The following is a 13,083-nucleotide window of genomic DNA, read 5'->3' on the forward strand; positions in this document are numbered from 1 at the left end:
GTGAGATCATATTATATGTCATTTATTTGGAAGTTGACATGATTCAAAGCAGTGAGCACATATTTGCATTCAAAATGTGTCGCCCTGCTAGATGGAATAATGAGTTCACTTAATTTTTCTTTAGATAAAAAGTTTAAATATGAGCTTAGAATCCAAACATGAACCATTATTTCAAGTTTGAATCACCCAACCAAAAAAAAAAAAACAAATTACTGATTAAGAAAAGGTGAAAAGTGAAAAATAATAAGAAGGGCAAAGCAACCATTTTAGTCATGCACTAATTATTTGATGTTTGACGGGTTAGACATAAGATACATGTCAAAATTATGTAAGTTTAAAGAATTGAAATAGTATTGCTTCTGATTTTAGATCATTTAAAAGTCCAGTTTCTAGTCGTTGATGGAGCGAGCAAAAACTAATAGTTATTTTGTACTTTCTCTGATCGATTTGACTATGATTCAATTATTGAAAGTTCAATTATATAGGTTCGACCAATTCCCTTTGATAGCTTCACTTTTGCACTTAATTTCTCTAGTAATAAATTTTAGGAGTTGCACATGCAAAAAAACCCAAAAATAATAATAATAATAATAATGTATCACATATAGAGTAGGACAGGGAAGAGCGGCAATAGATCTATGTAATAGGTCTGCGGGATGGCGAAGGCAAGTGAAGAATTGTCGTGACTCTGAGAGAGAGAGAGAGTGAGAGTTAGTTCTTGTTCCTTTTGTGTGATTATAGTCATTTGTTCTGCGCTGTAGTCAGTGTAGACGGTATCCCTTGTGCATTTGGAATCAAATTAGGTTTTCTTCGGATACTAACCCTTGCTGTAATAATTTCGAAAAATACCAAGAAAGACTTGGAGGTTAAGAAAAGGTTGTGGTTCAAGAAAAATAGATTGGAATTATGTAGCAGCCCGTGTTTTAGAATCTAGAATTAATTATGCTTCGAGGATAATTACATTATCCCTTTTGTGTGATTAATTCAAATTTAAACTTTCTTTCTTAATTTTTATTCTTTCTCTACCACGTTTGTTGTTTTTTCCTCTCTCCCTCTTAATTAAATTTGAGTTATACACAAAACTCATTGAAGATGAAAATAAAACTTGGTTGTTTATTCATTACACATCAATACCACACTAAATGGAAGTCTTCCTATTTGTTTATCGGGTAGAATGCAGTCCATGTACTTAATTATAATGGCTAAAATGCATTTGTGCTAAGTGGACTTTGGACAAAGTTTCGTGCCAGTTAATGAACTTTATTTTGCTTTGAAATGTTTCAATCATGTCATTAAACATTAAAGTCCCCGTTTATTTATCATTCTTTCCTCATTAAAATGAAAAATATGATCGTTATCCATCAAATCAAATCACCAAATTTGAATTTTTATATTTTATTTGGCGCCCATCACGATTATATTTTTCATTCTCATTCTTCCGAAAATGGGAAACAAACGGGGCCAAAATAAATAATATAAATTAAAATGCATTTTAGGTCCTACCTTTAAATTCTTTAAACATGGTTGATTATGCCAAGAATTTCAGATAGCAGATTCTGTTTGGACTACAGACAAAAGTTCAAATGATAAATATTTAGTAAATTAAAACAATCACATTTTTATTGGGAGAATAATGATAAATATGTCGAATTCATATTCAACAATTAAGGTATCCGACATTAAGAGGTTATCTCGGATCAAATGTGAGTTCATATCAAAGATGTCAAAGAGGCTGAATCAACAAAAAGGTCGAGCATTTTGTTGGGAATCTAATTAAACATACGCAGCGGAAATAAAAAAAGATTTAAATTCCCACCAAAGAACTGCTTTGTATTTTGATAGAAATTGTGATAGAAATTGTACCTTTTACAAGATCTGCAAGCTTCTTTACTATTTTTTCGTTCCAATAATTTTGATTTGTCATCCACAGCTATCCAATTGTCTAGCCTCCAACGATGATCCACATAGAGGACAAGATTGTAAAATTAGAGTTTTCTTCTTGTGTTAGCAAGAAGAATGAAAATTTCTACAAATTGAAAACCCTAATGACTTATTTATTTAAGCCTAAACGGGCTTGGCCTGACTCGGAATATTTAATTAATCTATTTAATTAAATTCGGTCGATGAATTAATTAATCCAATTAATTAATTCGGCCCATAAATAAGCAACCCAATTAATTAATTTATTCAATACTTGTAAATTAATTAATTGACAAATCTCAATTTTTCAGTTCTCCTTTTCTGTGCGACTCATCAAGTTTCCGATCACGATACCTGACGATGTGAATTATTATTTTGATATAATCAAAATCGATAAATTAAAACACCCTTTTAATTTATCACCAATTCATGTTTGTCGTCACAGATTGACATCTAGCAATGTGTCTGCAATACATGTGACAGGAAATGTCATTTGGTATGACAAAATCAAATTCGTTCGTTTACCGTGAAACTATAATCCCTTCGTCGATATGATCCGATCAATTATGAGATATTGAAGTGTATCAATCTCGATTATCGATCATACCTTTCATACCACTATTAAGTCAATATAAGTCGAAAACTCATTTTCGACTTTCGAGTACATCTTGGTCAAGAATTTCGCTATCGACTTAATTAAATGAATGCAGATCATAATCTAATGACGAATTCTATATTGGTCATTCACAACCTTCATACGATTCTTGACATACTCGAACGATGTCGTATTAGCGGCCCTTGACAAAACAACATCCAACACCATCAAAACATGATTGTCCTCATATAAGATACTATGACGACCTCAAGTCAAATGACTAATTCCACTACCGAACGTTAGATATTAATTACTGACACTCAGATAGTTATTCATGTGGAATCTCTTTGCGGGTCTCCAATGTTTTGTTCTATAACAAAACATCTACGTATTCATTCAAATGTCACCATACTTTAACTTGTGAGATCAGCTACTTACTTTACAAGTAAGAAATACCACACGTGATGGTCTATCAATAATAACGATATCCGTATCTCGTCATTACTTATGATCACAGATGATTTAAGATTCAATCATATGTAATTTGTATCTCACAATCATAACTTCCTGTGATTAACAAATTACTAAAATTTGAATCTACGGATTACATTATTTAATTCAATTGAATATTAATTAATTAAATAATAGGTCTGTCATAATCGCATGTCATAATCGCATCAACTATTTATTGAAAGATGTTTATGTCTAAAGTCGATTGGACTTAAGGCATAACACTTACACATTTGAGGTCGGACCAAATGACTAACCAGCCGAAACGATCAAAGGAACCGTCAATTGGATACATCATTATCAAACTAAAAGAATATTCGCCTGTGACGTTAGCACCACTCTTATAACTAATCATGAACGGAAAGGTTTTACACTTGACATTAGCAATCAAGATAAAGTATTATTGCCTAGTTCACAAGTTACGACCTAAGTATCATAATGATTTGACCTTGTCGAACTCCTCAATCAATGAAACTCGTTCAACATGTCGATCGTAGATGACTCGAGGGTGGCGCTATAGCTTAACAAGACAGATGAAGGCAAGCCCCTATCTGGAAGCCTTTATAATGAAGCAAACGTCAAACGAGAAAGGTCCACCTAAGCTTTTCTTTGTAGTACAGTACTAAACACCACTTATTGGAACTTTACCATTATTCCGGCGATAGCACACTTTATACCATCAAATTTCTCTTAAGTTGATTTGAAATTATCACATCAGTTTTAGTCATCAACATCTTTAAAATCCAATGAATGTTTAATATTAGTGATAAGGTTGAGAAAACTAATACAAGATATAATTAAATAATTGTCACTTGTCAAGAATACCATCTTCCTTACCAACAGCCAAGTATAGGACGACACAGGAGTGTTATTGATTACAAACTTTGAACCTACCAAAATCATGATTCATTCATTAGTCCAGTAATTTTGAAGATGCTAAATTTTTGTCACTTTCAACTGATTTATCGGGACGACGCAGACAGATCTTATATGCAAATAGCATACCATTGGAAATGCCTATGCTTGGATAATTTTGTTTATTTAAGATATAAGGACAAAAGTGCCATTTTACATTAATTTTGTAGGGTACAGGACCTAATTTGTCCATTAGTTAATTGATAAGCGGAATTACAGCTAAACCTCTATAAATTAATAAATTTTGAGACTAAGAAAAATTCATTAATTTAGTCTCAAAATTTATTAATTTATCGATTACTCAAGAATTTATTAATTTATCAAAGTATTTCTTATTTTTGAATATTTTATATAGAATTTAGTTTTTCATTTTACAAACTATCAATTTTATGCATCTATTGAAATGAAGTAAAATTCATGAATTTCACACACATAGTTAGTACATTGTTCAATGTACTACAATCTAAAGAAGAAATAAAAAATTATTGAGTCATATTCTAGAAAGGTCACGTAATTGGATTCTAAGCACTATATATCAATAAGCTATTAATTTATATATTAGGTGAGACTTATGTAAATTTTATAATATTATATAAATTTTACATTACATTACTGCAAAAATGGATGAAAACCATCAATATAAACGATACGATGGAAAAATGAAAGTTTTGGAATGGGAGAGGATAAAAAATAAATGGAACAAAATTTTTACAAATCAAAAAATTTGGAGACCTAAAGTAAATTTTACACTTTAAATTTAGAAAAATCTTAAAAACATTATAGACACATAAATACTACGACCCATAGATAGTAACGGGAAAAGATCTACACCCCAATGTACTATGAAGTCATACTACGTGTGTTTCATGTGGTTAATTAAACAAACGATAAATGAACTTTATTCTTTATCTGAACTTTGTTTTGAAAAATCCCCTAAACTCATAAAATGGTTTCTTATCGATAAAAAAAAAAAAAAAAAAAAATTTGACATATGTCACGTGGCAAGTTGCGCCTACTGTTGGAAATTTATTTGTTGTTCAAAATCGAGATAAAAGAAAAAAAAAGGGGCTTAACTATGTGACCGCATAGATTAAGCCCATGCGGTTGCATGAAGGCCTCCCGAGAATTTGAGGAGGGGCTATGCTATAACCATGTGACCGCATGGCTATAGCCTATAAACTTACAAAAGCCTATAAATAGGTTATCCAAGTGCAAGAAAGATATATTGAATTCCATTGAAATTTATCCCCAAATTATTCTTCTAAATATTGAGGAAATTATCACATAATCATTCCAATTTTTCACTTGTGCATTGTGAAGTTACATATTTGCTTTTGGTATTCTTCACATCAAGGTTTGTTTAATCCTACGAACGGTTTGCCAAAAATCCTTAAAAGCATTTGGAAAGGAGGCAAATAACGTTTGAGGACAGGGAGATTAATTTTGTATTTAAGCCTTCGTTGTTTTTTCTATATTCTTCCTTTTGTTGTTCTTTCATTTCTCCTTCTCTTTTGCATTAATTTTCAAACAATCCAAACATTAATTGATTACTATTATTGCAATGGAGATGGAATATACACTTGCTATTATAAAAATGATTAATCAAGACTTGGTACGCTTGGACAGATTCGATAGCGCAAATTTCACAAGATGGCAAGACAAACTTAAATTTCTGTTAGCGGTCTTGAAAATCTTCTACGTGATTGATTCAAAATCGGAGCCCATTCCCGATGCAACCGACAAGGATACCGAAAAAATTCCCGCAGAAAGGAAAAACGGAAAGAGGACGAATTAATATGTCGTGGCCATATCTAAAATGCATTGTCTGATCACCTCTATGATCTCTACATCAACACTACATCGACAAAGAAATCTGGTACGCGCTAGAAAGCAAATACAAAGTCGAGGAGGAAGGTACCAAATAATTGTAAACAAACTGAAAGCGGTGACAATCGAACTTCCCGAAACTTTCCAAGTGGGAACAATTAGTGCTAAACTTCTTTGTTCTTGAAAAGGCTATAGGAAGAAGATTCTTCACAATTACGAAAACTTTTCTTTGGAAGATATACAAAAATATCTTCGTATTAAGGAAGAATCAAGGGCAAGAGATAAAATTGAGAATTCTTATGATGACTCTTCAAAGGTTAATGCCGTGGACAATGTGGACAACTCCAACAAATTTAAAAAGAAAGAAAATTTTCTTGGTCCTAGAAAGGATCAAGGAAAGTTCAAAAACAAAACCAAAGGACATTACTATGTTTGTGAAAAATCGGGACACTATGCTAAGGATTGTAGACATAGGAAACAACAAAAGAATGAATGACAAGTGAACTCCATTGATAAGATTATCGTCACGGAGAGCGAAATCAATGCAATCCAAGACAAAGTTTCGGGCTGGTGGTACGAAACATGAGCTACAATCCATGTATGTTATGATAAGTCTCTCTTCAAAACTTATCCTGACATTGAAGACAATCAAGAGATACAAATGGGAAATGAAGAAAGATTAAAAGTGATTGGTAAAGGAAATGTGGAACTCATTTTCTCTTCGGGAAAGAAAATCACTTTGAAAATATCTTGCATGTATCAAAAATGAATAAAAACTTAGTAAGTGGTATACTCTTGAAAAAACCTGGAATTAAATCTGTTTTTGAATTTGAAAAGCTTGTATTAACCCATAATGGGCACTTTGTTGGAAAGGGATATTCCACCAAATGAATGGTCAAACTATGTACTATTGAGGATAACTTAAATAAAATAAAATATTTTGTGTATGTTACTAATTCATTTAATTTATAGCATGGTAGATTAGCACGTATAGGAGTTAATACTATGAAAAGAATAATTAAATGTGGATTAATACAATGTGATATTGACAACTTGAAAAAATATGAAATATGTGTTAAATAAAAAATGATTAAGAAGTCATTTCATAGCGTAGTAAGAACAACAAGATTATTTAAACTTGTTCATTCCGACATATGTGAATTGAATGGAATGTTAACTAGAGGCGGTAATAGATATTTTATTACTTTTATTGATGATTGTTCTAGATATATCTATGTGTACTTATTAAAATATAAGGATGAAGTCTTTAGTACCTTTAAGACTTATAAGATTGAAATTGAAAATCAATTAGGAAGAAAATTAAAGACTTTAAGCAGTGATAGAGGTGGAGAATATTTTTCTAACGAATTTAACTTGTTTTGTGAACAAAATAAAATTTCTCCATATGAAATTTTGAAAAATAGAAAACCAAATATTAGTTATTTTAAAGTGTGGGGGTGCATTGCCTATTGTAAGAATATGGATCTTAAGAGAACCAAGTTAGGTCCGAAAGGTATCAAATGTATTTTTGTGGGATATGCTCTCAACAGTAAAGCCTATAGATTATTAAATCTAGAAACATATGTTATAATAGAATCAAGAGATGTGGAATTCTTCAAGGATATAATGGTGGCTAGGAAATCTGAAAATAATAATAAGGATATTTCAATCTTTAGAAGTTCACTAGAAGAGACATCCATAAAAGATGTAGAAGTTGAACCTCGAAGAAGTAAAACAATTAGAAAAGAAAAGAACTTGGGACCAGATAAAATAAATCCCCAACTTATTTATTTTTACTTAGTAGAAGGAGATAGAAATGATATTGTAAGAACAATTTCCTTTGTTCTTCAAGTAAAAAATGATCCTAAGACTTATAAGGAAGCGGTGCAATATAGAGATTGCATGTTCTAGAAAGAAACTATAAATAACGATATGGATTCTATCATTTCGAATAACACTTGGGAAATAGTTGACTTGCCAGCAGGATCTAAGGCTATTGGTTGCAAGTGGGTGTTTAGGAAGAAATACAATTTCGATGGATCACTTAACACCTATAAGGCTAGATTAGTGGTTAAAGAGTATCGTCAAAGAGAAGAAATTGATTACTTTGACACATATGCACCCATAACTAGGATAACTTCGATCAGGATCTTATTTGTGTTAGCATTTATGATCTACATGTTCATCAAATGGACTTCAAGACGACGTTCCTAAATGGAGATCTCGAAGAAGAGGTCTATATGGAACAACCAAAAGAGTTCGTTCTACTGAAAAATGAACATAAGATGTGCAAATTAATTAAATCCTTATATGGACTAAAGCAAGTTCCCAAAAAGTGGCATGAGAAATTTGACTCTAAAATAATGTCAAATGGATTTAAGCACAATCCGATAAATAAATGCCTCTATACGAAAGTGAATGATAATATATTCATGTTAGTATGTTTATACATTGATGATATGTAAATCATTAGCAATAATATAGAAAGGATCAAAGAAAGCAAATTGTTTCTATCCTCTACTTTCAAAATGAAGGATTTTGGAGAAGTTGATACTATCATTGGTATTAAAGTTAAAAATGATAGTGGGGGGTTTTACATTAAACCAATGACACTATGTTGATACTGTGATAAAGAAATTCAAACATTTGAATATTAAGGAGGCTAACACTCCTATTGATCCGAATATTAAATTGATAAAAAATAAAGGTAGAGCAATTGCACAAATAGAATACGCAAGTGCAATTGAAAGTCTTATGTAGGCATCACAATGTACAAGACCTGATGTAGCATTTGCTGTAAGTAAACTAAGTAGGTTTACTAGCAATCCAAGTTCAGAACATTGGAAGGTCATCGGTAGGATTCTTGGTTATCTAAAGAAAACTAAAAATCTTGGGCTACAATATACAAAATTTCCTAAAATCTTGGAAGGATATATCGACGCAAGTTGGATATCGAGTGCGGAAGAGAATAAATCTACTTCAAGTTGGATATTCACTCTTGGAGGTGGTGCAATTTTTTGGAAGTCTAACAAATAAACTTGTATTACTCATTTAACTATGGAATCGGAGTTTGTAGCATTGGCCGAAACCGGGAAAGAAGCTAAGTGGCTAAGAGATTTATTATATGAAATATCTTTAGATATAAAGGATATTTCTTCTATATCTATCTTGTGTGACAGTCAAGCCACTCTAGCTCGAGCATATAACAAAGTATACAATGAAAAGTCTAGACACATAAGTCTAAGACACGAGTATATAAGGAAATTAATCAACCATGGAGTAATTTCTCTTACATTTGTTAAGTCTAACGAGAACTTAGTCGATCCATTTACAAAACCTCTCACAAAAGAGTTAGTGAGAACAACATCAAGTAAAATGTGATTAAAACTCCTCAAATAGATCCACCAATAACTGCAACCTCACCAAAATATGCTAACCTAGTATATATATAGGTTCAAGAGGTAACAACAAGTTATTCGATAAGTGAATGGATTCAACACTATTAAATATATCTAACACTATCTTTGAAAAATAGTGTTGGTTGTTACTGTTAGAGGGATGAGTTAAAATAAACTCTTAATGAAGTTCAGTACGGAATACAAGTATCTGTAAAAGTAACAAAGATAATTAAAGAACTTCACTTATGTGAACTTCGAGGTAGTGCCGCCTCATTAGAGAGTTGGAGTTTCTCTCTTTAAAAATTCAATGAAATAAGATTAGTGCAAGGCCATATTAGCACTAAACAAGTTAGAAGAACTAGTGAAAAACTTAACCTTTGTTTGTGTGATTTCATCGGTATTGTCACAAAGAATAAATGGTTCAAGGCACACTAGCCACTTGGAATTCTGATAATACTTTATGAAATTTACACTATGAATATATTCAAACTGAAAGATATCTAATTTTTATACATAAGTGTTGATATTTGTTATGTAATCAAAATAGATTTTGAACAAATGGGAGATTGTTGGAAATTTATTTGTTATTCAAAATCGAAAAAAAGGGCTTAACTATGTGACCGCATGGATTAAGCCCATGTGATCGCATAAGGGCCTCCCGAGAATTTGAGAGGGGTCTATGCTATAACCATGTGACCGCATGGCTATAGCCTATGCGGTCGCATGGTTGATGTTTGTGGCCGTTGTGAGCCGTTTTTGACCATTTTTTATTTGAAATTGGTGACTTTTCATCCTTATTTTGCATCATTTCGTGAAAAACTTGTCAAAGCCCATAAATAGGTAATCCAAGTATAAGAAAAATATATTGAATTCCATTGAAATTTTTTCCCAAATTATTTTTCCAAATATTGAGGAAATTATCACATAATCATTCCAAATTTCCACTTGTTCATTGTGAAGCTACATCTTTGTTTATGGTGTTCTTCACATCAAGGCTTGTTTAATCCTATGAACGATTTGTCGAAAATCCTTAAAAGCATTTGGAAATGAGGCAAATAACGTTTGAGAATAGCGAGATTAATTTCGTGTTCAAACCTTCGTTGTTTATTCTATATTCTTCCCTTTGTTGTTTTTTCATTTCTCCTTATCTTTTGCATTAATTTTCAAACACCTACGTGGCTATTAATTTTGTTTCATTCATGAATGATTTTGTTCCAAAACAACTCAAGATCGTATTCACATTATTGGAAAGAATAATGCTATTTATTCATCATTACAATTGTTAAGTATCGGTCTAGCTGACAAATACTTGACATTAAATAATAAATTCATATAAATGTAAAATCATATGATTCATTTATTTGAACTTATGGAATGTAGTTACGTAAATTAGTACTTTATCACCATCGGTGCTAAGTAGAATAATTAGTGGTGGGCCCAAATCCCTTCATATTCTTGTCGCCCTCATTTTTTGTCAACCAAGCCCATGTGATCATCCTAACCTTTCAATGCTCCCAAAATTCAACCACTCTCATTTTTCTAACAATTATATTAAACATAAAATTATAAAACTATTCTTATGTGTGAATTAATGCACCGAATTTTCTGTTTGGTTGAAATTTATAAGTCATTTGCCGTACCTTGGACTTTTGGTGTTGCCTGTATTTGACCTTTGACAAAAACACACTTCACACGACATGCTTTTTTTTTTTTTTCCCACAAACCGTATGAGTGGAATAGGGCCTACATGGCCATGTTCAAACAGTTAGAGGCGGATCCAAGATTATGATTTAATAAGGGCGAGATAGAAACTAAACTAAAATAAATTGTGAAAGAAACAAAAAAAAAAAAAAAAAAAATCTGAAAATTTAATTTTAAAGAGTCCAGTTGAAGGTATCTGAAAATTTAGTGGGGGTTGCTGCACCCGCCAGGCCGTTCATCCCTGCAAACAGCTTTATCCTTTTTCCACTTGGCCAACTCATGACATCTCACCGTGTTATGACCAATTGAAAAATCAGTAGGGATCAATCCATTAAAGCCCGGTCAACTTAATCCTTAATATCTCAGGCTTAGTTTGATTTGGGACGATTCTTCGATTTGTGGACCTTATGAACCACGTTACGGCCACAAGACGGTTCATTATTTTTTAAAATAAATTAACAAAATAAGCTTAAAACAAGTTACAAAAGTCGGTTCATTAGTTCAAAACGAGTTGCCATATTATACTATCTATCACTCTTATAAGCCGGTTTGGATAAAACTATTGATGAATTATGTCACATTCTTTTATAATCATGTCCTATACATTCAATGTATCAAATGTTAAAGGGTAAATTCCGTCCTCGGTACTTTTAGAAAAATCTCCATTAAGTCATTAAACTAATATATCTCAATTGGATCGGTGTGCTATTCAATTTGATGTCTAATTTCATCACTCTGTCGCCTATCTATTATACAGCCGAAGCAAATTGCTTAGTTGACAAAAATATCATAGAAGGCCTTTCAAGTAATGACTGTGTGGTGCGCTTGCAACGAAAATAGTAAAAGTGAGAGGTATGACAACATTAAAAGGTTTTATTATTATTATTATTTTATCTTATGAAGTGATGTATAGTCGTAAATTGATATATCATACAATAATTATGCAGCAATTGCCGAACCCTTTTTATGAGTTGGTTGTCATTATCTTGGTCGGAATGTATGAAGGGGAGAAGAACGCGTGGAACAATGTAAAATTGGCTCTTGCCATTTTTTGGGTTTCTCATCAAGCACGTCTGGCCATTGAGCCCTAAATTACAAGTGTTGAAGCTCGCAAAAGTGCGGACAAAGGTAAATTAGTGCTTAATTCTCCATACATGGCACGAAAACTGGCTAATTAAAGAAGTGCATAAAGTTCATCAAAGAAGTGTTTAAATTAGGGATGCTGCCAAAAACTCTGCTATTTTTATATAATACACATCAATTTTTTTCACCAAAATGATTGCAAAGTGCTAGTGCATTGCTAGTGACCTGAGCTAGATTGGTCATTCGGGCCCTAATTGAGGACTTAATCCTACCATTTAAGGCCCCGCCGGAAAACCCATCAATGCAAGTGCTGTCATCAGTTAGGGCAGCGCTAACCCATGTCTCCACGTTACTCATGTGCCATATGAACTCCTTCCCACGGGCCTGGCCCATGCTCTTCAGCTCCTTGATCGACTTGCTTAGGCGGTCGACATTATCGCTCATCTCCTCGAGGCAGTCTTTGATGGCGGCACGCTCTTTAGGTTTAAGTCCTTGGAATTTAGTGAGTCGTACTACGAATGTCTGAGTAGATTGAGCCCGTTCGAGGCTTACGGATAAGGCCGTTTGTACCAATTGACGCGGGCTTCGTTGAATGGTTGGAGCATATACCGATAATGATTGGACACAAACAACGGGATACGTGGTAGCTCTGCACGAGGCTTTAATGAAATTCGTGGCGGGATTGGTGGCTGCCACTGTAGTCGACTCAATCTTGGTCGGAATGAAAAAAACTGAGACGAAAATTAGTGACAACGTAAGAGCAGCTCTTGCCATTTTTCTCTCTTCCAGACAGCACAAGAATGGACGGATAAGAAAAATGAGATCGCCCACAAATATTTATATAGAGGCAATTGAAGTCTTTACTAGCTTGTTACCATTACATTGTTGTGGGTCCCAAATTTTGGCCTAGTAACCAACGATGGGCCCGGCCCATCAATCGTGCATTAATTTAAGGATTTTTGTTTGGTTTTCATAGATTTGGAGATCTTTTACTTTAAAATATTAAATTATTAATTTGTAAATCTTTCGACCTTTTGCTACCGACCCAAAATGAACGCCTGTGCGTTTACAAATTGTTTGGGTTGGGCACACCGCACACCGTCAATTAATCTTTCAAAACATGTTTAATACGTT

The 13,083-nt window shown here is 32.8% G+C and overlaps 1 protein-coding gene across 1 annotated transcript; it reads right to left on the minus strand.

Moving 5' to 3' along the window:
• Positions 1-11,967: 11,967 nt before the first annotated feature.
• Positions 11,968-12,770, minus strand: LOC111381819 (21 kDa protein-like). The gene has a single exon (XM_023005652.1). It carries the CDS (start codon positions 12,721-12,723, stop codon positions 12,124-12,126), a length of 600 nt encoding a protein of 199 aa, XP_022861420.1. The 5' UTR covers positions 12,724-12,770; the 3' UTR covers positions 11,968-12,123.
• Between the last annotated feature and the right edge of the window lie 313 nt (positions 12,771-13,083).

Source organism: Olea europaea, unplaced genomic scaffold (assembly GCF_002742605.1).
Source record: "Olea europaea var. sylvestris unplaced genomic scaffold, O_europaea_v1 scaffold2381, whole genome shotgun sequence".
Taxonomy (NCBI): Eukaryota; Viridiplantae; Streptophyta; class Magnoliopsida; order Lamiales; family Oleaceae; genus Olea; species Olea europaea.

Coding starts and splice junctions, on each gene's coding strand:
- LOC111381819 (XM_023005652.1), bottom strand. CDS start 12,723: ATGGCAAGAGCTGCTCTTACGTTGTCACTAATTTTCGTCTCAGTTTTT.